The sequence below is a fragment of the Channa argus genome, chromosome 3 (assembly GCF_033026475.1).
Source record: "Channa argus isolate prfri chromosome 3, Channa argus male v1.0, whole genome shotgun sequence".
Taxonomy (NCBI): domain Eukaryota; kingdom Metazoa; phylum Chordata; class Actinopteri; order Anabantiformes; family Channidae; genus Channa; species Channa argus.
This window is the reverse complement of record NC_090199.1, coordinates 26,772,318-26,798,935: the sequence shown is the minus strand read 5'-3', so window position 1 is coordinate 26,798,935 and position 26,618 is coordinate 26,772,318. Positions and strand designations below refer to the sequence as shown.

General features: G+C 40.8%; 2 protein-coding genes across 6 annotated transcripts; one reads left to right on the top strand and one right to left on the bottom strand.

Annotated features, from left to right (window-relative positions):
* Nucleotides 1-1,316: 1,316 nt before the first annotated feature.
* Nucleotides 1,317-4,892, bottom strand: LOC137123976 (keratin, type I cytoskeletal 19-like). The gene is made up of 8 exons (XM_067498495.1): nt 4,449-4,892; nt 3,925-4,007; nt 3,500-3,656; nt 2,649-2,813; nt 2,422-2,547; nt 1,997-2,217; nt 1,669-1,730; nt 1,317-1,577 (listed from the first exon to the last, which is right to left on the bottom strand). Exons 1-8 carry the CDS (start codon nt 4,800-4,802, stop codon nt 1,471-1,473), a joined length of 1,275 nt encoding a protein of 424 aa, XP_067354596.1. The 5' UTR covers nt 4,803-4,892; the 3' UTR covers nt 1,317-1,470.
* Nucleotides 4,803-26,544, top strand: krt222 (keratin 222). 5 transcript variants are annotated; one of them, XM_067498493.1, is made up of 12 exons: nt 4,858-4,894; nt 9,351-9,429; nt 11,231-11,332; nt 13,494-13,697; nt 16,584-16,666; nt 17,438-17,591; nt 18,715-18,996; nt 20,562-20,687; nt 20,775-20,995; nt 22,976-23,196; nt 23,278-23,380; nt 24,793-26,544. In XM_067498493.1, the coding sequence occupies exons 4-12, from the start codon at nt 13,500-13,502 to the stop codon at nt 25,004-25,006; spliced, it is 1,602 nt and encodes a 533-aa protein (XP_067354594.1). In that variant the 5' UTR covers nt 4,858-4,894; nt 9,351-9,429; nt 11,231-11,332; nt 13,494-13,499; the 3' UTR covers nt 25,007-26,544. The 5 variants fall into 5 exon arrangements, with proteins under 5 accessions (XP_067354593.1, XP_067354591.1, XP_067354594.1 ...); XM_067498492.1 differs by lacking the exon at nt 9,351-9,429 and having other exon boundaries at nt 4,803-4,936; XM_067498490.1 differs by lacking the exon at nt 9,351-9,429 and having other exon boundaries at nt 4,803-4,936; nt 13,051-13,697.
* The last annotated feature ends 74 nt before the right edge of the window (nt 26,545-26,618 follow it).

Here is a 26,618-nt window from a genome sequence, read left to right as displayed (position 1 = left end):
TGACGAAAGAGTTTTATTAAGAAAAGAAATGAACATATAAACATTTGAGAGGTTGGGCTGATTCCATTGTTAGAACAAGGGAAAAATAAAATGTTCCATAAAAATAACCCCCCAACAAAAAAATATAGCAATATGTTTTAAATGTAATGCTTAAGAATTCCTTATTTTGTCGTCAAAATGGGTTTTAAATACAATGTACGTGTTGTAATTAGCTTAGACGCTGGGCAAAACATCATAGACGAATTGAAAGCACAAGCCTGTACTGTAAGCCAAATATTTAATAACCCCAAAAATGCTACACCCACGGTGCCCACTAATTATTTTCATTATGACATATTCCTGAACATCGTGCACTAACATGTCATCAATCACTTCACAAACACAAAAAAAGCAGGTTGTGTATTCTGTACATAATCTAAATATGTACACATTTACCCAGTACACATACATAAGAACTGCTGTAGTTATATAAAATTGATTACTGGTTATATTCTATTTTATCCTATTCTATTCTATTCATTCTTATCATCAGGAATACACTGCCATCTAGTGGACAGATGATAAGACTGCATCCAAGGGAAAAACGTGAACAACCATTTGTCACATTATGCAACTTTTGTTGAAATGACAATTAAGGGGACAGTGCTTATGAGGGTAGTGGCGGTGCAGGGCTTAAGGGGGTTAATAGTTGTCAATGCCAAATGTGCCTCTGCCTAAAGACACACATGAAGGTCAGGTGGGATAGTGACCCACGTGTGCCCTCAACAACCCTCAAGGTGTCAATGTCTTAAAAACTCCTCCAATGTTAAGTACTTGAATTTGCCAACCAGTCAGTGAGCCTCCATCGGCCTAGTGTTTTTCATGTGTTCCATACGCTACACGGTGGGTTTTCAGTGGATTCAGCAAGTTTAATTCTTGTCTGTCCGGTCAGTGAGCGAGCTCACTCTGATTCACTAAGCTAAACAGCACATCAGTGCGTGAGAAGACACTAACAGCTCCGGGGCCACTTGTAAGTTCTTGTTTGACATATTTTTAATTAAAGGTAGTTTTAAACACTCTTTTGCTTTCTCTTTCTCTCACGCACCCTCTCTGAAATTAATGTTTAGTTTGAATTGGAAAAGACTGCAGCACTTTTTCCCCCTAATTTCTCAACTTACCAAATTTGTTATGTGTATAATAAAATGCAGCAACACAACGGGACCCATCTTATTAGCTGCATATTTCTGTTATCTTCCTGCCATTTTAGCCAGAAAAACAAACAAATCAAAGATGAGATGGAGCACGAACCAACACAAATACAAAAACAAATTAGACAGTTTGTACTGTTTTGTTTTTTTTAATGAGTAAAAGATCTTAATGCCGCTAAAGTTTTCTGACACTGCATCTGCACCACAGACGTAGAAATTTCTTTTTTATACATCAGTTGTTTTTTTTGTTTTTTTCAGGCCGAGTTGTTGGGATCCTGTCTGTCTACTTTTTGATGACCTCCGTGCCCACGTCTTCTTTGCGGGACACAACTTGTCCATCCACTATCTCCTCAATCACCACCCTCGTCCTCTGGGTTATGACTGGTTGGGCTGTGGAGAAAATTCGCATAAAATTAAAATCTTCAGTTTAGTTCATTTTAAAAGCGAAGAAGGTGACGATACAAGGGTGATATAAACATACGTTTGACTTCTTGTTTGACTTCTTTTACTTCTTTGACTTGAGTCTTTGTGATAACGGTTTTCCTAGAAGACAGACAAGTACATTTTTCCATTGTTAATATCAGAAATGGGGCTATTTTGGTAAACACAATCACTTTCTTGCCAAAACTGAAATCTCATGCCTACAGTACATAGTAAATAGGAGGCTTCAGCCAGGAGACAGATAGCTTAGTTTAGCACAGGCTGCCCTAAATGCCATCCAAATGTAAGCACCATAGAGACTTCATAAACTTTATCACTCTTTTAAACATCTTTTTAAACTTTTGAAACAAAAATATGCAGCTCCTTACTTTTGATCCTCTCCATCCAGCAGCCTTCTGTACTCAGCGATCTCCATCTCCAGCCTGGTCTTTACACTGAGAAGTATTTCGTACTCTGCAGACTGCCTCTCGATGTCTGCCTTCATCTGGCTGAGTTCGCTCTCCAGGGCGTTGACCTTTTTCTGATGCTGGCTCAGCTGCTGGTTGTAGCTGGACTCCGTCTCTGCCAATGTACCCTCCAGGGCAGATTTCTACATGGGAGACAAAAGAATGGAGGAATGAGATCACGGGTTAATTGGTTAATTATGGTTACTATGGTATGTGTGTAGCACAGATCAGAGAGCAACAGAAACATACAAGTTGTGTTGTATGACCAATAAATGCTTGGAACGGTGTGCTGCAGTTTTTTCAAATTATATTAAAATGATTATCTATGCATATGGGATATGTCATACCAGGCTGAGCTGGGACTGCAGCTCAATCTGCAGTGACTGCAGGGTCCTCTTGAGCTCGTTGATCTCACTGCGAGAAGTCTGCAGGATCTCCGTGCTGGACACCACCTGCTTGTTCAGCTCATCAAACTGTAAGAATTGATCAAGGAAACAGTCACAAAGCCACATAAGACACTGACTTGATGTTTACTTAAACACAGACATGAGTTGGCTTTATGAGGTCCCCTCACCTTGCCCTTGTACCAGGCTTCCATTTGGGAGCGGTTCTTCTCATTGATGCCCTCATACTGATTCCTGATTTCATTCAAAAGCATGCTCAGGTCCTCCTGAGGCCTGGCATCCACTTCCACGTTCACAGAGCTGGCCGAAACATTGCTGCGTGAGATTGCAAGCTCCTGTAGGCGGGACAACAGACAAGATCACGTAAGATATAAGACACGAGATCTAGTCAGGATCACAGTTAGTGAGAGTACATGACTTGTGAAAGAAGAAAAAAAAAAAGAAAGAAATGTTGAATTAATAAGCAACAAACAAGAGCTTCCAGGAAATTCAAGCCTTTCACTTACTACAGCCTGTTTTTTTCTAATCTTAACAAAGTTTACACTGACAGATATTGACTTTTCACTTTCAAAGTGTGACTTCTGTATCTTTCATGTGGATGAGCATTTAGGATCCCTTTCAGCATTTCTACAAACTAAATCAAATAGTTATGATCAAAGATGTTATCAGACAATGTCTGAGGAGTCATCGGGTTTCGGCCGTGTCAGTGCTTGCTCTGAGGTTTACAGCAGACAATCCAAACAAGCTTTAACTTTTGTTTGTACAAGCAAAAGATAACATCTCATGGGAGGCATTCGGTGGAACTAACTGTCTTACAAAACCATCTTGGTGTTGTTCTTGCTGCCCAGTCTAATGACTTACAAAACCTATTCAAGTAAAAGATGCTGTTTTTATTTCAGTCATTGCAGCAATCAACGCACCATTTTGTTTTTTCACTGCGGAAGGTGTTAACGAATGCAGACAGTGAGAATGGATGGACACCAGGGACGCGTGAGATGATACAAATGTGCAGAGCTCTCACCTCTTCGTGGTTCTTCTTCAGGTAGACCAGCTCCTCCTTCAAGCCTTCAAGCTGCATCTCCAGGTCAGAGCGGGCCATCGTCAGCTCGTCCAGAACCCTGCGCAATCCGGCAATGTCCGACTCCACTGACATGCGCACCGCCAGCTCATTCTCGAACCTGGGAGGATAAGCGCCACAGAGGTTATTGTTGCTGACCTTGCACAGTCGTTCTTAGAGCCAGCAACAGGTGAATGTCCACTGAAACCAGTTATGCCTGTTTTATTGCTTTGTTAACTGTTACACCCTTGCAACAATAAAGCCACACAGCCGTCAATGACTTATTTGCTCTCTCAAGTTCTGGCCTTCTGCCTGAAGAAACCATAGCAACGCTAATAAGGTTTTAACCACTCAAGGTTTATCATTTCTGACATAAAATTTCCACTCACTTGATTCTGAAGTCCTCTGCTGCCAGTCTGGCATTGTCAATCTGCAGCATCAGTCTGGCATTATCCAGTGTGGCAAGATTTATCTAGAAAAAAAAAAAAAGGGAACAGTTTTAGTCGTTTGTTGCTCATATTACACCACAAAGGTGCGTTAGTGATCCTCCATGTTTAATTTGGCCCGACAGGTATTTGTTCATCAGCAGAATCCACCTTACATTTGCTCGTCCACTGATAGTAGACATTAGTCTTGAAAGGGTTTGGAAAATGTTTTCTACATTTTTCCAGTCTCCATTCACATTTGCCATAATAAAAAAAATATCCATAATTTTAGTATTTTGTTTGTTTAACTGAGTTCTTATGGTTATATCTCGTTTGTTGAATGCGAGATTAGTTTCACGTTAAAAAATGAAAATATGGCTGATAGTAAAAACAAAAAAAATGTGGTGATGAACATTACAGTTGAAACAGCTGTTATATCATTCTAAACCTGTTGCTCCATGTTTATGAATCTACGCGGGAAAACTCACCTTTTTACGCAGGTCTTCGATGATCGCGTAGTACTTGCTGTAGTCCCGGACGGTGGGGGTCTGCTTCTCGTGCCACTCGCGGATCTGACGCTCCAGCTTCGCGTTGGCAGCCTCCAGACTGTGCACCTTCTCCATGTAGGAGGCCAGGCGGTCGTTGAGGTTCTGCATGGTCACTTTGTCATTACCGGACACCGCCGCGCCGCTGTCACCGCCGAGAGCCGTTGACAGGTCAAAGCCGGAGCGGAGGTTGTTGGAGGCGTACGACACCTTGACGTTTCTGCCCCCGGAGCCGCCATAGACGCTCACGCTCTTGGAGCGCGGCACGGAGGAAAACCCTTGGCTGTATGAGTACATGGTGACTTCGGTTCGGACTCGCGGACTCCAGGTTTTCACTGACAGCTGTCAAACGTGGTGCCAAGAGAAGCTGGAGCTGAAGCAGCCCGGAGGTTGGTTTTTTATAGCCTCCTCCCTGGAGGTGCGGCGAACAGGTACAAGGATGCTCGTGTCGTTGAAATGTCAGGGCGTGGAACGTCACAGAGCTGAACACGATATTTCAGGTCACATTTCAACGAGGCGTTTCAATAGGTGTCACCTTTAATTAAGTCCGCTTGTTCGCGTCTTGTCAGGCTGAACTAACTTTGCTCCTAGTACAGGAAGCAAACGGCTCGTTTGGCCTCACTTTTCACCGGAATTAAGTAACTTTAACTTTAAATTCCAAAAACGGGCCACAAATTGTGAATGCTGGTATGTGTCAGTTCAGTAGTGGCACTTTTACACTAATATGTGACCAGTATACAAATGCATTGTATTTTATTATTTGTAGTATTAATAACTGACTGGGTTCATGGTACATTAAAAACTTAATTTCCCCATATTTCAGTGACCATTGCATTTGACTAGACTTCATTTGGTGTAAGTAATTATCCACCTTTGTTACTGGCATCTGTACTGTAGAAGTAGCGTAAAATAAAATGCTAACATCCGCTAACTGTATGCTGACTTTCTGATCCTAAAATTATGTTTTAAATACTCTGAGGATTCTCCCACATCAACACAACACGCCAGGTTTGTCAAAGTGATTGAAGCCCTGCCATGGAGTATTTTTGTTTATTAAATTTCTAAAATCAAAATGGCAAGAGTCCAGTAGGTGTGGACACATTCCTCAGGAATCACATAGTCAATCGCGTAGAAACTACATTGTGTTTTGCTGCTGCTATTACTTAAACTGTTTTAACTTTTTATGTAGCTACGGCGGCTGCAGTGCAGTTAGTAAGGCCGTCGTCTACTGACCACAGGGTCTGTGGTTCGATCTACATGTGGAAGTGTCCTTGGGCAAGACACTGAACCCCAAGTGGCTCCTGGTGGGTCAGGTGAGCACCTTGCACGGGAGCCACCGCCATCGGTGTGTGAGTGTGGTTGTGTCTGTGACTGGGTGAATTGGAATCCACCTTGCAAAGCGCTTTGGATAAAAGTGGATACGTGGCCATTTAGGCTCTGGTCTAGTGAAGGATTTAAGCTTGGTCAAAATTGGATCTTAAAGCTAATGGGATTTTTAATTTTTATGAGCTTAATATCACTCATACTGTGCATTGTTGTACATAGCAGTTAAAAACAAGTTCTTCTGAGAAAACATACTGATGCTGAACCAGTGTTTTCATATGCCTGCGATTACAAGTTGAGTGGTGACAGACATGTGCAGGTTTGAATACAGACTGACTGCAACTGATTTTTCAAGGTCATCAGACTTTTTTCATTTTAGTTGAAATTTATTTCCTCTCTTTAATTTTTTTGAAGTTTCTCTTAATTTTCAAAACAGGACAGATATGCGCCGTTCTTTCCCCACCAGATAACAGTCAGGCTGTGATCCAAACAAGTGTGTGTTGGCTGTTCTGTCAGCATGTTTTAATTCAGACGATCTACAGATGACAAGCCAGTCACAAAAAACCAACAAGCTGTATGCAAAACATGCATACAGCTTGATCTCTTAACTCCCAGTGACAGATATAAAAGGCTGGGTTTGGGTTTGGGATCCAGGATGAGTGACTTGCTGGAATCGCACTGATCATGTCCCTTTTGTGCGTGTCGTTTTACATTTACACTAAAAAAACAATGCATAGTGTCTGGTTTTGTCAAAAGCTGTGGGTCTGGTACAGTAACGTGAGTTCAGTGTAGTTCACCTGTGTTTCGTGAGAAAGCTGCTTTGTGTGAAGAGTTCAGGCAGTGTTCAGGGACAGTCCAGTGGCTGGTGATTAAAAAGTTATTGACCAGCTCTGCTCCTGGACAAACAAGTCTCTTCCAAGCGGCATTTTTTTTAAAGTAAAGTGACAATTAACCTAAAAACAAATAAGCTCTAGTTCCCATGACATTTTCAAAATTGTAGACATTTATTGAAGCAGAGTATATAGCATTTGAAATATGATTGACAGCTGTTACACTGGTGTTAATGTGTGGACCTTTTAATGTTCATGGTACCTTTCAATTATCTGAGAGATCTGTGAGAAATTTCTAAAACCTCTTGTAAATTAGGCTTCTCCGGCAATTTACACTCTGAAATAATCATAGTATTAAAGGCCACTTCTCTAAAATCACTGACAGGTAAATGCCCTCAAGACATAAACTACCAGTAGAACAGCAAGAGATATGTGTCAGACAAACCTTTAGCTAAAGGAAGTGGCATTCCACTAATTAAGAAAAAAAAAAAGGTCTGATAACATAGTTTAATAATATAAAAAAAGTTAATAGCAGAAAATAAGAACAACCCCAGGTTTCTTGTTAACACTGTAAGAGTCACAGCTCTGTGAAGCTTAGTTTTCCCTTAACTCTCAACTGCATGAGTTTCTTTAAAAATAAAATTGTGGAGAGAACAAATTACCAGATCCTGCTTACAATAATCACCAATACACCCTCTATCGTTTTATAATAATTTATGGTAGCGGGTCTTAGTCCTGGTTGTCGAGGTCCCCTGCTCTGCTTGTTTTCTAACTATCCCCTGCGAGTTTTTTTTTTTGAGTAGGTGTTAGATTAAAGCTCATGATCTAAACCCTACTTGTAAGCTTTTGGTACACATCCTGGAAATAAAGATCGATTGACCAAATCTAATATGGATGTGTTTATTAAATGTTAATCATATTTGAGCAGTCCAGGTGGGATATGCCATTGGCTTATACTTATACATGTGTGTTGTTGTGAGGTTCCTGTGCCACTGTTTTGCCACTGTGGTGAGTTTTTTTTTTAGTGTTCCACAACCAACGGGGACTAAAACTGAGCAAATATTGCTGAGTTACCGCTAACAGATGTTGAACAGTTATTTAACATTTACTTGTACCAAAATGACTGCAAGACAGGAAAGAAAGCCTTTCTGGCAGCCTGAGTCTGTCTCCTGGCTGTAGCCTCCTGTTTACCGTATACTGTAGGCGTGAGTAGTGTAAGCGTCCTTGACCCAGTCTTCAAAGTGTTCAAAAGAAACACCTTCTCCGGATGGGCTTTCTTCCCTGTAGAGTACAAGCTGTAATCTAACTCCTACTCAAAAAACTTTGTCTTGACCAACAACCAATCTCCCTTTATTTCTGAAATCCTTGAAGCACTTGCAAAGCGATTTTGTGACCATCTGTGCAGAAATGTTCTCTTTGAAGGTTTCCAGTCAGGGTGATGTATCCATTGGTATGCAGGATCTTCCGGTTTCAGATAACAGACTTAGTGCTGCATTTGGCACCATTAATAACATTATTTTATTTTCTGTGAATTTGTTCCTTTATACAAACCTGTCCAGTGTTTTGTTTGTCTTCTCTCTTTCTTTCTGCTTCAGTGTTCTGTGTTTAGTTTTTCGTTCAGCCCATCCTCCTCTCTTTACTAAGCACAGCTCCTGTCATTTTTAGATCCCTGTCTTAATTGCAGTGCCTTTAAAAATATTCACTCCCCCTGAAAGCTTTCATTGTTTATTTTTTTATAAGAAAAAATAATACTGATAATAAGTATCTGCAAGTATTCACCTCCTTTTATGTAACTCACTTAAATAATTTCTGATTTAACCAGTTGGTTTTAGAAAGTCATGCAATTAGGTAAATGAGATCACCTAAGTGCACTGCACCTGTACCTGTATCCAGTCAGTGTTCTGAACAAAAAATGACAAGAAACTCCACCGACTCCACCCAAGGAGTTGCAAGCATCAGTAGCTGAGATGGGGAAGACTATAGACAACTGTTGCCCGGGTTCTTTGGCAGTCAGCAGTTTAACGAGACTGTGGTGTGGTGGGATCTCGATTACTTTACTCCAGCTTTGCTACAGTGTGTCTTTTTGGTCACAGGCCATCATGACAGTGTAATTTTGGTTGATCATGTCATTATGTTATCACACGCTGGCATGTTAGATCAAACAAGAAAAATGCCTCTTCTCGCTTTTCTTTGACACCTGATACTCCCAGTCCACCAGTCCCTCCGCTCACCCTTTTATCCGCCAGTAAACGAAACCAAGCACACGGCCCTGACTTGTTTAGACGACATGTGCCCATCCTTGTTCTGCGCAGCACCAAATGACATCTGAGGATGGCACTCCTAGTTTAATTGTTTTGTGAGGATAAGTACTATAAAACCCCGAGGTGCTTTCTGAAATGTTAAACAAATTGCGACGAAGATAATAGTTTTTCTGGCTCTGGTGTGGTTCTTGTTGTTAATTGCAACACAAAATGGTAATGATGTTGACTTTATGGGGCTTGTTTTTAGTGTTTCTTTAAGTTATAGCCGAAAAACAAATACAAAATAGGTATTTTAAGCCAAATGCAAAACTCCATTTAAAATCAGCTCTTTCCTCCTGGGCTCCCTTATCATCATATGAGATATTAATGACACATTGTTATTAAATTCACTTTGTTTTCTTTGTTGTGTAACTCTTAACTAACTTTCTCAGGCAGTTAGGAGGAGACAGCCTATCGTGCGATGCATTCGTCTCAGAGGAATCCAGCCAGTCCCTTCAGTTTCTTTCAACTGTACGCCACATTCATTGTTGTGTTAACTATGAAATGTATGTCTGGTAGTCGTGTAGGTTTGCAACTGCTTATTATGTCATTGCCACTGGTATGATCGACATTATAGTTTAAGGTGTGGAAGATTTGGTTGATCGGACAAGAACGGTTAGAATCTAGATAATGATTAGGACAGACCTGTTTGAGTGTCTCTGTAAAATATAGTAGCTGCGTGACTCAGGTGCAACTGCTGAAAAGCTCTTTTCAGATGCTTTTTTTAGACACAGACACTATTTAAACCATTTAAGTAAAAAAAAAAAAAAAAGCTAGAGATAAGGAGGCCAATATATGGCCGAATGTATAAAAATTTACGGTTAAGGTTATAAGAATGAGAATAAGAATTTTTTTTTAAAACAGGAACTGTGGTGTCGCGTGTCAAAATCTTTCTGTGTTCCAGTTTATGCAAAACCTATCTGAGTTATTCAACTAGCTACATATTTTGTTTTGCATAGAAGCCAGTAAAGGATTGCAGATTGCAGATCAAAAACAAGTTTCATACTTAGACACCCAGCAGTTATTGTGAACAGAATTGTGATTTGAAGCACTGAAGTACAGGACAGCTTCAGCTTAGATAATCCGAGAGGTTTGCATACTTCAACGATCAATCTTTGAAAATCTTTTCACAGTAAATAAAAATGTAATTTTTTGTCTCCTATGCTTAATTGGATTATTTTATGTTGTGTTATTGCATTGCATTTAGCGCTGTAGTCATTTGACACCTTGTCGATATAAAATGTTATTTTGCGCAGCTTTAAATTGTAAAAATGATAATAATGGCTTAAAGTAGTAATTCGAAGATAGAAATTAATGTGGTATTCTGTTATTACCCTTTCTCCCTCTTACAATGCCTTTTCAAGTCGAAGCACATGAGATATGCCTTCGCTGAACATACACGGCCGACTGTTTTAAAGAGTTTATGTGAAGATAATCCCGTCTGTGGTTTGGGATTTAAACTACAATGCCTTTCAATCCAGAACTCAAGTAGCTTGTGCAATTATATCATGTGCAGACAAAAGGCTCTTGGCATGGAGTCTAATAATTATTAGAAGATAAATAAAAAAACTTTTGTATGTTTTTATAACAGGTGAATCATTTTGTTTCCTGCCAATCAGCTTTACTGAAAGGTTACTTTCACAGAAAACACAGAAGGAACTGTACTGTATAACATAATGAACTACCAAAGAGCTTCTTTGTGCCCACCATTGTGGGGGAGCAGAGGCACAAGAATGTAAAGTCACACAGGTCAGGTACATTAAAATCTTCGGACTATTCAGTGTGGGATCCTTATGTTCTTTCTCTTACAGGCAGTGTTATCTGAAATTTCGCTTACAAGTTACTACCTGCTTTTCCCTGTAGCCCTCAGTTATGAGAATACCTTGACCAAACACTCCCACTAATTGTGTGCCAGTTTTCTTGGATCCTCAAAGGGACAACATGCCATTTAAAAACTAGCTTGGTGGCATTCCCTCTTTGCAGTCACAAGAGTCCTGTGTCCCAGACGTTTCCACAACGCCCTACGGGTTGTTGTGTTTCCAGGAATTTAACTAATGACATTATTAATCATCATCAGCTGACAGGAGGCCTCCCTGCTGAAAGGGTGTGGCTGTCTAATGACAATAATCTTACTGGTAGTCCAGTCTGGCACAGTTTCATTTGTCTGAGTGTGATTGACAGTTGACAGTTTTACCTTTTTTTTTTTCCACACATTTTCTTGCTTTAATGTCTTCTAATGGAAATTTTGTCACTCTGTCTCTTTATCTTTCAGTCTCATCTCTCTCAACCAATCAGTCAAAGTTTTTCTGAGTATACAAGTGGATGGAAACCATTACTCTGTCATCAACCATCTGTCACCAACCTAGATAAGAAAGTAAGCAGGCAGCTCCTCCTCTGTCCTTTCACTTTTAAAAGACTAAGACTAGACAGAAAAAATATTTGCACAGTGGTTGTATAACATAAAATTGCAGCGACTTGCTGTATCTGTCTGTATTATTAATCCCCACATTGTGTGTCTTAGCTACAGTAAGCACACTTTTATACCCTATAGATACATCATCTGATAAGCAAGTTCCATCCATTATCTTTTGTGCTTATCCTAATCAGGGTCGCAGGGTGCTGGAACACGTTCCAGCTGTGGCGGTGTACATCCCTGGCTCCTCTGGTCACATGTCGAAAGTGTCTTCCTTGAAGACACTTTCGACATGTGACACTTAGTTGCTCATGGTGGGTGAATGTAAAGCGGTAGAAAAGCGCAATGTAAGTGTGGACCATTTACCACTTAGAGTGGTACCTGAAGGTGGGTGTGGTAAATAGGTAGAAGGTGAACATTTTGTCACTGAAATGTGTTGAAGCAGGAAACATGGGCAAGCGTAAGGAATTGAGCAACTTTGACAAGCGGCAAATTGTAATGTCTGGATGACTGTGTCAGAGCAACTACAAAACTGCAGCTTTTGTGGGATGTACTTGGCCTGCATTGGTCAAGACCTATCAATAGTGGTCCAATGAAGGGAAACCAGTGAACTGGTGACACAGTCTGTAGCTCAGACATTGGGTCCTGTCGTTTATGTAGATGTCACTTTAAACAGAACACCTGCCTAAACAATTGGCTGACAAAGTACTGCTGTCAATTCAAACAGTATTTTCCGATAGTAGTGGCAGTTTTCATAATACACCGTGGCAAACTGCAAAAACGGATTCAAGGATGGATTGAGGAACAATACAATAAGTTCCAGGTCCTGATTTGGCCTCCAAATTCTCTCGAGCTCAGTCTGATCAAGCATCTAACCCATTTGCCCTGTAACTTTCACTTGTGGCAACAGTGAGCATTGTTCTTCATTAGCAGTATAAAAAAAGCATCACGTTATGTAGTGTTGTTCTCTATAGTAAACTACATGTCAGACAATTGAGAACATCTTAAGTATTGTCATTGCCATACAGTCTGTCTGCTGGCTTAAATATAGTTATTAAAATACAGGTAAATCTTAGAAGCACAAAAACGGTAATATATCTCCCCGGAAAACACAGGGCTGTAGTTGTTACGGCATATCTATACAAATTGTATCCAAGGACACATTGAAGCTTTATAAGAAAATTTAGATAATGAAACCTTTGTTCCAGACACTCAGATATTCTCTGAAACCAGCCAAGACTTTTATTGAGCAAGAGCTAACTCTGCACAAAGTGTGTATTATGTGACTTCAGAGCAGTGTGCAATTGGACCCAGACTCCATAATTACACTATACGTAACCTCATATCAAAAGCACCTCTCAAATACACACATGCACTCGCACAGGTCCTGTAACTGTGTCTCCCTGAACATTCCCTCCACAGCTTGTGTTGCTGCCTGTTTGAAAGCAGCTCAGTAATCCTGGATCAGAGAGTACAAAGGGCCCCAGAGTGCTGGTGATGTAAGCACTGTCCAGTGCTTACCCCACTGCTCTCCGCTCTCTCCAGTGCTGCCTGTGGGGGGTGGGGGTGGGGTGGGACAGGGAGGACCATCCCTCTCGCGGTCAACCCCGAAGACTTACTGACTGATACACAAATGCTGATACTGGCAGGCTAATGGCAGCCTGTCTCGTTCAATGCAGGGGCATTCTCCTCATGACCTGGGACACAGTGGGAAGGAGGAAGTGTTGACCATCTCGCTGTAGAGGAATGTTGCTAAGCTGTGGGGAGGGGTTGACTGGCTCGGTGTGACCAGGCGAACAGATTGAGGGACTTTTGCTGCCTTGTAACTACGTTTAGTGTGCTTTTTTTTCTTCACGGAGAGCCACGTTGCTTCAGGTGAGTATCACTGGGTAAACATTTACCTAGTAAACGCCTCTGGCTGTGTGATCTAAGACAGGGTGGCAGTTTGCTGTGAAAGTTTCAACTTTATATTACTGTGCATGCATTGAGGAGGAAACACCGTAAGTCTGTCGGTCACAAACTATCTGAATGTTTTGGTCATCACTGGCTGCGTTGTGTCATTTGCCTGTATGGAAATGGCGACGGCTATGCCTGTAAATATTGGAAGTGTGCACTCTTTCAGGTTTCCATGGACCTGCTGCAGGACTCAAGCCAAAGCATGTGGAGTCTGAAGACCCGCTTGAGGGGTTTCCTGGAGCAGGTGAATCAATTGCAGGAGGCCAACCAGCAACTGGAGGCTCAGATAGCCAACTGGGGAATGAGAAGCTCCTCGCGCTCCCAAGACTGGTCTCAACAGGAGCAGACTGTGAAGGAGCTCCGTGCCCAGGTCAGGCTCACATTTAGTCACGTTAATGTTGATTACATTGTCTTGAACTATTAAAAGGGTTGAAAAAACTCAAAAATAATAATATCGAAAATATCTGTCAGACAAATGCGCAGTAGTAATGTGGTTAAGGGTTATGCTCAAGTTGTTTCTGCATTACAATTGCTCAAGGCCATCTTGGCTGTCAGAGAACAGGAGCAGGTGTGTGTAATCAAACAGTCATGACAGCAGTAAAGTAGCTTGATGACAGCCACATAAAACATCATGTGAACAAGGTGGCTTTATGTTGTAGACACCAATGCACAGCGACTGTGGCTTTAATCAGTCTAAACCACAGTGTAACATCCTTTACATTCATAAAGTTGTTAGAAGAGGGACTGACATGTGTAAAGTGCCAAGATGAAGCTCTTTTCAAAACCAACTGGATGGTTCTGTCTTAGCTCTGTGGGGATGGCAACACTGTCTTTGACTACTGAAATTCATAAGCAACATACCAACAACATGCACAAAATAGCGTACAACGTATAATTGTTGTACATTTTCCTTGTTTTCATTGGAGTTCTTGCAACCTGGGTGTGTCTTATTTTAAAAGTTTTGTTCTCAGAAGAAAACAAAGGAAAATTAGGGTGTGTTAAAGATTTTTACATGTGTGATCAAGGATGGGTAGCCACCTTTTTGTGCTTTAGATTCCTCTGTAAAGGAGAATTGTGCTTTTTCAATATCCAGACAGATTTCATGTCGAAGTGAACCTTTAAAGAACTGTAGATTTTGTGACTATTTTTGCACAAAGTAAGAAACTGCCTTTGTTCCACTTACAGTTTTTTGTGTAATGCAGTATGCACATACTTTAGCACTGATTAACTGTTTGAGCCCAGAGGTCAGGTAAGGTGAGGAGATACAAACGTGCCCTTATTTGTTTTTGAACAGAGCTACAGTTACTTTCAATTTCAATTGATTGAAATAAGATTGAATAATTAGTTGTTTGTGTGTGTAAACAATACAACACCTACTCAAGTATGATTTCAGATGGAATATTGAGCAGCTGTGTTATAACAGTGCATCATTTCAATTTCAAAAATGCATCATAACAAATTTTCTCTTCGAGCATTTCCATTCCCATAATGAAAATTATGTTGTTTTAATATTTCCCTGTTGCCCATAAAGTTGGAATAAAATATTTTTTACCTCTTCTCATGAAATTATTGTGACAATGCAATTTATTCTTCTTCTTCTCCTTTAATAATGAATCTCTTCCAAACATAGCACAAAGTAAACCACAATTAACCTTTGCAAAAAAGAGGAACGTGTCTGAAAACAAAATTATTCCAACTTTATTTGCAACTTTGTATTATGATTATTATATAACAAGAGGTATAATAAGATTTAACGCTCAGTAACAGTTCATAATTGTAATACAAATATTGTTATTTGTTAAAACCCAATTGGTTTTTTATATTTTTGTTATTTGAATTTAAATCCCTGATCTCTTCTACTCTTCTTTGTCAAATAGATGTATTGAGATATATTTAGTACTTTACTATAGTAATATAACTAATAAGATTGAACAAGTTTGTCTTGCTTGGAAAAAAGGATTGATGTCACTGATAATGATTAATTACAAAAACTGCCCTGTATACAATATTACAATGTTGGGTTTCACATGAACTACTGTAAATGTGACTCTCTACTTTCCCTAATAACTAAAATTAGCCTCATTCAGGAGGAAGTCAAAGCAGGAAGTTTTGTATCCTCCCCTTTAAGCATAGTACTAGAGATAAAAGACTTTCAATGGTCAAAAGGAGTCAGAAACAATAGTAGGTCACATGATTTGTGTAACTTCAAAAAGTTTTGGAGGGTGGTTCAGCTTCATTGTTTTTGGAGCCATTCACACAGCCTTAGAAAATAATTCAATGCTTTTTAACTACAATTTTTTTTAATATCACTAATAATTAAGTCAGTTTAGCTTAGATCACATGGCTGCTAAAAATGTTTTTCAAACACGTTTTGATACACACATTATTCCTACTTGTGAAAAAAAAAATCATTTAGTTCACTCGTTAACTCGTTAACTCGTTAACTAATGGTGGGGAATGGTAGGGGAGTCTCAAATGCTGTGTCCTAATTATAGCAGATGTAACACTTCCAGCTGGTTTTAACTTCTTAGGGCAGGAAAATGTGTTATAAACGCAGCAACCCAACAGCACAGCTGCGACAGTAGCTTCCAGTGTTTGGAACTCTTTGCAGTCTCCAATGGCAGAATACATTCTGCTTAAAACCCAAGAGGAAATACAAAAATATACAACTTCACAGATTTTCAACTCGTTTCCAGTTGTTTTAGTTTAGGGAGTATGTGTACATGAGCGGTAATAAACTTCCTTCTGCTTTCCCTATGTTAAAATATCTCTCTGCCTGTAGCTGAAAGGCTGCTCTGCATAACATCATATGCTAAGTCGGGGCAATAATTAATACTACGCGTACTCCTTAAACTGGAACCACAGGATTCAAGGTGAAAGCTAACAAACCTTGCCTTGCATAATTGTTGCTGGAATTTGGAAGCTTGAAGCACAAATGGGACCCGTGTAAATGCAGCAGATTATCAAGGCGTTGACAGTTTGTGATAAAGTCATGGGTTTCTGCAAAAACAATGTGTGTGATTAATGAGGATCACGATGCACAATCATATAAGGTGCCTCATTGTAATGTTTTACCAAGACTCTTAAAGACAACACAGATTTGATTAACTTATTATCCATAATAAAACAGAACATACCGTTTGCATCAACAACAACAAAAAGACACTTGGACAGTTGAAAAGTTCTTGTTTTTTTTCCCCATTTGTCTGATTGATTTGACTAAAGTGATTGGGTTGTGTTTTTGTGTGTTTGTCAGGTTGGTAAACTACTGATGGAGAATGCCCAGCTGGCATTACAGTCTGACATCACAAAGTCCACAGCTGCTGCCATCCAGGCCAGGTCAGCTTTATTTGGCTTTGGTTTTTCTGAAAGCTCTAACGCTCCCACCGCTTAGTCAGTAAGGTCTTGGCTGTATTGATCAGTATGTTAGGCCTGAGATCCTATCCAAAAATTATCCCATTATTCATGCAGCTTGTACTACGTATTTTTTACTATATTGGAAACAATGAAAGATTTCGCCCTGGCCTGATACCTGTCGTCATCTCAACATGCTAAGCCAAGGTAAGGAATAATTATCAATTTTGATTCTGCTGCAATAATTTAGCAGTCGGCTGTTATCTGACTCAGACCAGTTCCCGCTCCTGTGAGCCAACCTGCATACAAATCCAGAGCAGGCTTTTGTGCTGTGTCGGCACTTTCACTTATGTATTGATGCAGAGTGACACCCAGCCCTCCTCCACCCCCCCCCCCCCCCCCCCCCTCCCTCAACACACACGGACACAAACACACACACACGCTACACCTCTGCTGTCAGCCATTAACCCCTGAAGGACAGCGGTGACACACTGAAGCCTAAAATACACCCGTTCTTTTTAGAGCTCCACCTACACTGAGTTTATGACACACTTAGTGCGATGTCAAGATCATTTTTGTGTTAAGGTGTAGTTATTTCTGAAACACGTGGGCTGTTGGTGTATAGTTACTTGCTACTCTTTCTAATCAAGTGACACAGGGTGTTTGGCGACAAGTATTTTCTCTTAATCCTAGTCAAATGTTCATAATAAATTATGAATGGGGCTCAATAAATAACAGCGGCTGTTGACATTGTAGGTGTGAGATAGAGGAGCATAACACCCAGCATCTGGAGCATCAGGTGGCTCTGCTCAGGGAGTCAAAGACGAAAGCAGAGCAGAGCAGCATGACGCTGCAGGCAGAAATTCATCGCTCCATGACAGAGCTGCAGGAGATCCACCAGCAGTACGAGGTCAGTGAATGTACTGGAAATGCTTGATATAACCTCCTGTTGTCCTTTGTTTCTCTCCCAGTTCATGTTCCCGTTTGTACTTTACCTTCATCATTATAGCTGCCTGTTTCCCACTGCAACCTTTTTTCAATTCATTCATTCAGCCAGACAGTAAAAACTAAATCTGGGGCAATAGAGTGCATGCTTCTTTATAATAGTGGGACAAATATAAGTAAAAAAAAATAGTAGCTACGTCCAAACTCCTGTCTAGTTGGACAAACTCCCAATGGCTGATTAACCCAGCAAATGAAAGACGTATTTACATATTGAGTAACAGTAACTTCTGGATAAGAGAAAGTGTCAGGACTGACCATTATCTGGAAGTCAAATCACATAATCTGCATTATTTAAATTTTTTTTCAGCCCCTGTAACATTTCAACCATTTGAGAGCTAATAACCTTTCCCATGTTCTGTCCGTCTTTTAGTGACTGACTGGACTGTTAGAACAAGTTCGTCACTTACTACTAAGAATGTTGCTTGCTAATGTTTCTGAATTTGACCAAGAAAAAAGAAAAAGTACTTGATTGTACTTGAATATGCAAATTGTGCATAGTCTGTTGTAAGATAAGAAAAAACTTTATTGTACTTTAAAGCCTTATCATAACAGTTATCTATTGGGTGTGTGTGTGTGTGTGTGTGTGTGTGTGTACAGGCTTGTGTGTGTGAGAGCATGGCACAACATCTTACTGTTCTTACCCTTCACCCCTCCTCTCTCCTCCTGGTCCTGCTTCATTTTTCTCTTAGATATTATTGCAGGCTGCAGTGCTTTATAGTGATGTTTTTGCAAGTGTATTGTCAACTCTTTCTTCTTTTGGTCTTGCCTCTGCATTGCATGGGCCGTCTTTCTGCCCCCTTCCACACGTACACTCATAAAAATAGACTCACACATAAACAGACTTGTTTCTTGACCCGTATTTCTCCTCACATTCACCTGCTCATTAAGCTCACTGTCAACTCTCTTTTTGTCTCGTTGCTGTGTTGTATTTGTTCCTAACCTCCTCTGTCTTCTCCTTCTGTCTCTCTCTCTCTCTCTCTCTCCCCCACTCCCTCCCTCTCCTGCTCCTTCTGCTTGGCTGTTTGCAGGCAGTCCAGGCTCTGCAGCTGCAGCGGGTCGTCTCCTGCAATGCTCTGTTAGCGACGGACACAGCAGCAGGAGGGGAGGAGGAGGATGGCACAGGGATGGAGCTCATCCAGCTCCTCGACCGAATCAGAGCTCAGTGCGAGCAGAGTAGACTTCCCGGCCCGAGTGAGAGGCACCTCGGCCTGGGCACCAGCTCACATCCACTCTCCAGTCTGGTTGGGCCCAGCTGCTCGGGAGCAGGAGCAGCGGCAGCATCCAAACCACACAGAGGAGCTCTCAGTGAGGTACGTATTAGCTCCTGCACCTTCACTTATCTCGATTTTGCGCCTCTCTCATGTTGTCCTGGCCCACTGCCAGCCAGACACACCCTCAAGAGCAACTTCAGGCCGTCTCATATGCGGACTAGTGTTTGCGCTTGACTGGAGTTAAATGATTAGCTGGGTGTTTGTTGACTTTGTGAAAGGCTGTAGGCTCAGTGTTGCTCCCTCCTTTTTGTGAATGTGTATCCGTACAGTTTATGTCTCCTGGCTTTTATGACTCTGTGCTATTGCCTTCTCACTCTCTCCATCTAAATAGTGCTACACTCACTGCTGCGTTCATGATCAGCTACTACTCTGTGTGAAAGAGGCCTGATCTTCAGTTAAAAATGTAGGAGCCATCGTATTTATAGTAATAGAATTCTAGAATTTTCAAAGAAAGACCTTGTTTCTGTTAAAATGGTAAAAGGTGCAGTTTAGGTCTCTCTTCATGATGCCAGCGTTCCTGTGGATTGACACAATGGCTTTGTCAGCAACAATAAAGTGCCTTCACCCAGTGCTGCCGGTCTACCACAGTGCTAAATCATAGGAGGTTTTCTGAAATGCCCTTGTTTATTTCTGGCCCACGCTATCTGTCCTGCTTAAGTAACAGTTACACAGCGCTGCAGTAAAAAGTCTGCATGATGTCCATAATTCAAGGATGATATTTAGCTTTAACTCTTTGTGAAAATACTGTTACTCTGCACATATTGACATGCAATTAGCTCATTACAGTGACCACCTGAGACGAATTGCATTTTTTTAATTTATTGGGTTGTTGGAAAGGTTTGTAACTCTAGTAAGGAGTCAAAGCCCTGATGTAGGCACTACATCTACTTGACATCCATTTTCCTTTAGCGACACGTGGTTTGTTTCCCTGAAGTCTAATAAATCTATGGGAACATGAACCGATGCTTTATTTGCAATGCAAAGCTTATCATTTGAATATTTGGTTTCCTGCAATGTTTAAATCCATGGTTGTCAAATACTCCCTCTGTTACATATAATATGTAAATATGATATAAGACTGTGACAGGAGTTATGATGAATACTTCAATACTTCAAGTAGATTTTTGTTATGTTATCAGTGTTGAAACGCTGATCCCTGGAATAATACAAATTTTATATTAATTAAAAAACATCTAGTGCAATTCAAAAGAAATGACAACTAAAATTAAAATGTAAAGTAACGCACACTGAAGGTGTGAAATACCTCACAGCTGTACAGCGTGTCAACACCGTGTGTGGAGCTGTGGGTACCCACACCACCAACAGCACCACCTGTGGCTGCTGCTCCTCTGACTGTCTGGTTGAGTGCCAAAGACAAACAGTGTGTGTCAGTGTGGGAGGTGGTTGCCTCATCAAGTCCTTATTGTTTAGCTGGAACAGATATCAATCCACAATTGGCTGTAAATGGACACATTTGTACATTACAGTATTTTGTTAAGTTGATGATTAATAGAAGTGTGTGCATGTTTGTGGTTGCGCGAGGCACTGGCACTAATTTGTGGGTTCTTTTTACCTCTTTTAATGATCCCAATCATCTCACCCAGGAAGAGGCAGCATGGGAGCAGGTGAGCCTTGGAGGCGCTGCCCTGAGGGAGGCAAGGGCTGAGTTATCTGAGGCCAGGAAGCAGTGGCACTCCCTGCAGGTGGAGATTGAGACCCTGCATGCTTTAGTAAGTAAACATCATCATGTACTTTAAAAAACAGAAATCAGATGTAATCATCATAATCTCAATAACTCCTTGCCGTTCTGTGTCCAGGAGAAAGGCCTGGAGAGCTCCCTGCAGCACACCCGGCACATGTACTCCAACCAGCTGCAGGACCTTTCCCAGGTGATCGCCAGGCTGGAGAGCGAGCTGGAGCAGGTGAGGGGTGGGCTGGCCACCCAGCGCCAGCGCCACAGCCAGCTCCTCAACACCAAGATGAGGCTGGAACGAGAGATAGCCACTTATCGACGTCTACTGGAGCGCGAAGAGGGCAGGTGAGGGCGAGACGTGAGAAAGGATGGTAAATGTTAGAAAAACCAGGAAGAAATAATTCACCGCTGGAATGTTGCGGTTTCAGTGCCAACAAGGAAATCTTTCCCAGAACACTCGTCTAGCAACGTTATCTACACAAACTGTGTAAAAACAAAAAGACTAACCTAGATACACTACACACAAGTCTCGATCAAGCCCTGTAACACACACACATGAATATGAGTGAAACAGAGATTTCTTCCTCACCACTTAACAGAACGACAGCAGTCAAACCAATAATTTCATGCACAGGCCTTACGAGTGTAGTAAAATACGGATTATGTTTATTTTATCTGAGACATATTCAGGCACATGTAGTTGTCTGAAATTGACCAATTGACAGAACGAGAACGAGTCCGAAAATCACAACCAATAAAGTGCATTAAGGCAAAGCTGGCAAACTTTCACCCACTGATTCATAACCTAAAAATCCAGTCTCCAGTCTGTAATCAGATACGATTACGGAAACCAGACAGTGAATCTGTCTTCATCTGCCAGCAGCATGTTTTGTTAATGAATATTCTTTTCGTTTGTCACTTCCCTGGCGAGTCCACGAAGCATCGTCTGTTGAAGGCAATTTGGTTTTATGCCTCTTAGAGATTAAAGACTGACTATGCTGCCTTTATTTCTTTACTCATTTCTTTCGATTGCATCTGTTGTCCATCCAGAATATGACTTTGACTGATGCTAGAAGAAGTGACAGGATATGGCATCTTAAATCTGCATTGTTTGTTTATATTTGACTAAGGTGGTGGCAGAGTGGATGGCAGGAGGAGCCTCAATGGGCACCAGTGCCGATAAACCCGCAGAGGTTTCTGAATAGAGTAGATCAACAGATTAAGCAAATAAAATGCATAAAGGATGATAATCAAAGGTCAGTACACTTTGATATCATCGTCACAGTCTGGTTCAGACTGTGCAGAGTTACTGATTGTGGTTGAAATAACTCTTTTGCACCACATGAAGACTGTTCTAGCAAACATATAAGCTAACAGATCTAAGGATCTTAGCCACACTAACGGCTCTAAAGGTTGTACTTAAATGCGCAGCGGTCATTTGAGGTGAATTCTAATGCAAAGGTGCAACACAGCATGCGAAATGCTTCTTGTTAACATGCTAATTAACTTTTGCACACACAAACTAGTTTAGCCTAATATGAATGTACCATAATTATTTTGCAAGTATACGTATAAAACTAGTTAAATTCCACGGCATTTCATCCAATTGTTGTTGAAATATTTCACTTAAACCTTAAACCTTCACTCTTAAATGTAGTGTCAACATACTGTAGGTGATCACCAAAGTCATGCTTGTCTGCACATTGATTAAAGCTTCCTCGTGAACTTTTTGGTCTGTAGTAGGACTATGGAGCTGTGATTTGATAAAAGACACCGTCTGCAGGGAACACAGGGAAGCAATTATTAAATGGTGTACAGTTCTTTAATTTAAAATAATTAATCAGCTTTGTAAATGTTTTTGATGAAATTAAATAGCCAACACTTGCAGCACAATGTTAAAAATTATTTTCTTACAGACATCCTGCTGTAATGCGGGGGTGGGGGGTGGAGGTGGGTGGTCCACCCTAGATACACAGTATTGTAGACATATCTTTCATTACAAGGTGGAGTTTCCCAAGACTTGTTTGATCTGAGGTTTGTTTTTTTTTTGGACTGTAGTTCTTTCAGATGTTACTGCTGTAACCAATGGCAGGACTATTGGCAAAGGATTATGACCAGCACACATGGTGGATGGATGTCCAGACAGACAGACCAACTTTATTAGCGAGGTGTTGGCTGTCGCATGCGTACAGGTTTAGGAAGGATGGACTGAGGCTCATTTGGGGCTTGGACAATGACAGTACACTTAGAGTATAAAGGCTGGAAACAGCAGGAAAAAGCTCTCAGCACTTTGAATTTTTGGTTTTGTTTTTTCTACACATGCAGGTACACGGGTTATAATGGGCAGCCGATGAGCTTGCGACCTTGGAGGTCTTCTACGGCGGAGCCGAAGGAGAACGGACGTGAGAACAGTTTCAGTGACCCTGTTGTTACTCCAGATGAACCCAAATCTGAGCCTCTGCCTGAAATACCATCACTCCTGCCAGCTGACAACGGGCTGAAGAGAAGCATACTTCACAGACAGCAAAGCCTTGTGATACTCACAGGTAAGACTCATATTCTGTACACTAATACTACAGTCCTACTGCAGTATCTTTTAATGATTTGTCATTCATCTTTTCTCACAGAGCCAGAGCAAGATAAAGACCTGCCGATCTGCACTGTGAAGACTCAGGAGGTTCTTCAGGGCCACGTGGTACGAGAGAGTGCAGAGGGTCACGGCACTGTTGAGTAAGTATTGATTTCGTTGAAATTTGTACATGTAAAGCACGATTCCATGCATAAAACACTTGGGTTGGTTGGTTTTAACAGGTTCCCATGAGTAATTCTTCATTGCGCTGCATGGGAATTTTCCTCCTTTAATGTTTTGTGTTTGATGTGGAGATACACGCCTGCTGTGGATTCTTCAGGGTGTGGCACCTGTTATTGTTGGATGAGACATGGGTGGAATTCTTTGTTCATGCTTCAAGTGTTTCCAGCCACGTATACCAAGCTACACACACACACACACACACACAGAGTCATGTCTCGCTATAATTGCGAGGCCATTTACTGTCCCTTCCCCTTAACCTTCACAGTTAAGTGCGTAGGCCGTGTGGCCAAAATATCCTCACAACAGGAAAATTGTCCTTATAACAATGGTATGAAAACAACAGTTGTCCACACAAATAAAGACATGTGCACACATACACTTGCATAATTGAGCAACTTGTGGAGGACTGTGGTTCAGATGGTAGAGTAGTCATCCAGCAACCTCACCGTTGTTGGTTCGATTCCCGGCTCCTCCTCCGGTCACGTGTCAAAGTGTCCTTGAGCAAGACACTGAACCGCAACTTACTTGTTCCCGCTGAGTGTTGGCCCGTTGCATAGCAGCTCCCCCGATCGGTATTTGAGTGTGTGAGTGCAAATTGGTGAATGAGAAATTAAATGTTAGATAGAAAGATACAATCACTAAACAAGCGTCCAACTTTTTGGAAAATTAAAAGTAAAATAAATATTGTATATGATCTTGGTGCTTACATCTTCTCCTCTTTCAGCCACTTAGTCGGTTAGATGACCTTGTTCATGTAGCAACACACTTGCAAATCCAGTACATTCCTCGAGAGCACAGGCAAGACAGAGAATGTTCAAAGCCGCATTACTTTATATGTTGTTTAACTTTGACTGGAAGATCCTAGATGCTGATCCACAGAAAGTCTATTCACTCACTGTAGATTCTCGAAAATTCTGTGCACGTTCTGTAATCAGTGCTGCCCTCTAGTGTTACTGTGCAGTGACTTTACAAGACTGCCTTCCCAAAATGAATAAATAAATAAATAAATATGACTGAAAAGACTTCCTTATTTTTATATCCTGCCGTTGGCATGACCAGTTCTACATAGGATTACAAGACACGCACTAAAACCAGATTAAAAAAAATACGTTTGGCAGTTGATAGTAAAAGGACGACAAATATGTTCTTCATATGTTCCTGACTAAAACAAAACATATAATAACACACAACAAATGAAGACCTACCGCATTGAATCCAGCAGTTTTCTGGTTCATCCACTGTCCAAATAACCCTACAGTGCATAAGGTCGTGTGACTTTTTTCTCCACCATCTGCAGCTTTTCTTACTGATTTCTAACGTTTCTCATCAGGACGGAGAAGATTGACAAGGTGATCAAGCAGTGGGAGGGCTCCTTCTTCAGAGGGAATCCCAAGCTGCGGAAAAAGTCCGTGTCACTGCGCTTCGACCTACACATGGCTGCAGCGGACGAAGGGTGCGCCCAGACTAAACAGGACAGCCTCCCTGACGTGGAGGTGCGACTCATCATGAAAAGGTCTCGCAGCATCCCAAGTATCACACAGTAACTCACCGCTGCTTTGCAGCTGTCTGTGGTAATACAGACAATGTATCACTGACATCTGGGATATTGCCATCCGTCACCATCACGCTTAATTAAATGAATATGAATTTGAAACTACAACATTCATTGAACTTTGCAACACGACTGATGTTTGAAGCTGAGATTTCTTGCATCAGATATCGACTTTGGCTGGATTAGTATCACCCATCGGGCTTCTGTGCTGATTAAATGAGGCCATTTTTATAGTGTCAGAAAGCAACCTTCATCACATGACAGACAATTTTGCTGTCATCATTGAAGATGATGAAGAAAAGTGTGGCCCAACACTGTAAATAAATCATTATGAGGCCACTAGACAGCAGAGATCACACTGACCACGCATCTGCTTTAAGTACAACTTCTAATTCTAATTAACACATGGTACAGGAGGCTGAATGCACAGATAGAGGGGAACCACAACCTGCTGTGAGCTATTATCCACTAAGGGTGGATTTTCTTCAGTGCATTTTTTTGTAAGGGACTGTAGGAAAATTATCATGAGGAAGGTGGCTTAGAGGGTGTTATTTTTAAAAAATTGAATGTAATCTCCCCAGATGTCAATATTTAGTAGCAGCTCCAACCTTCATTTTATTCTGCATCTTATTAGAAATTAGAAGTGCAATAAGCTGTAATGTAAAATGAATAATTTCAGTGTGCCAAATAAAGTGAAAATAAGGTTTAATAAATGTATAAATAAATAATTAATTAATATATTATGTAATAAAATATTGGCAATATTGTGAAGATGGATGGTTTTTTAAGTTGAGCTAAGGCTTCAATCAAAGTACTAATAACACTGGAGAGCGTAGCATTATTTAATTAAAAAAAATAAAAATAAAAAAAAGAGCATTCAGGCCTCCTTTCCACCCAAATCATTTTTGTACAGTCCCTAAACATTTGCACTGCAGACACATCACCGCTGAGTGATGTTTGTACTTTTGAGGGTCTTTATTTTATTTTTTTTTATTGCATTTCATTCTCTGTGCGTAGAGGAAAAGAACATTGCACCTTGAATTGACAGCATACAGCTGCATTTAACAATGCATTATCCTGAAATCAAAGAACTGCTCACTGTGATTTAAACAGCAGTGAGGCTCGTAATGCTCACCATGCTTATCAGGGAGTTTCAATTCCCAGTCTTAACCAGAGGAGGGCAGTATTTGTAAATCTTTAACTCTTCAATGCTCTGGTTGTGTAATATATGCTATTTGTTACACCTTAGATTAAGAGATGCAAAAACATCAGTTTGATATTTAAAAGAGTGAAATACGTATAATATATAAGGATATTAGAAAAGACAAATGGGCCATTGTGGATTGCATTTGGGTGCCTCGGAAAAATGTTGGCAATATTTAATAACAGTACCTATGCAGTTCTGTGATTGATGTTGCTTTGCTCCGTGAAGCACACTGTTCATTTTGGGAGTTCTGTAACATCAGAATGAAGCATTCTGCTTTTATTTCACAAGCTATTTAACATAAACAAATAAATATGTGTAGATTGGTGTGTTTCCTGTCGAATGTTTATGATCCTTATCTTAGCTTGATTTACTAGAAGATTCAACGTGATTAACCACA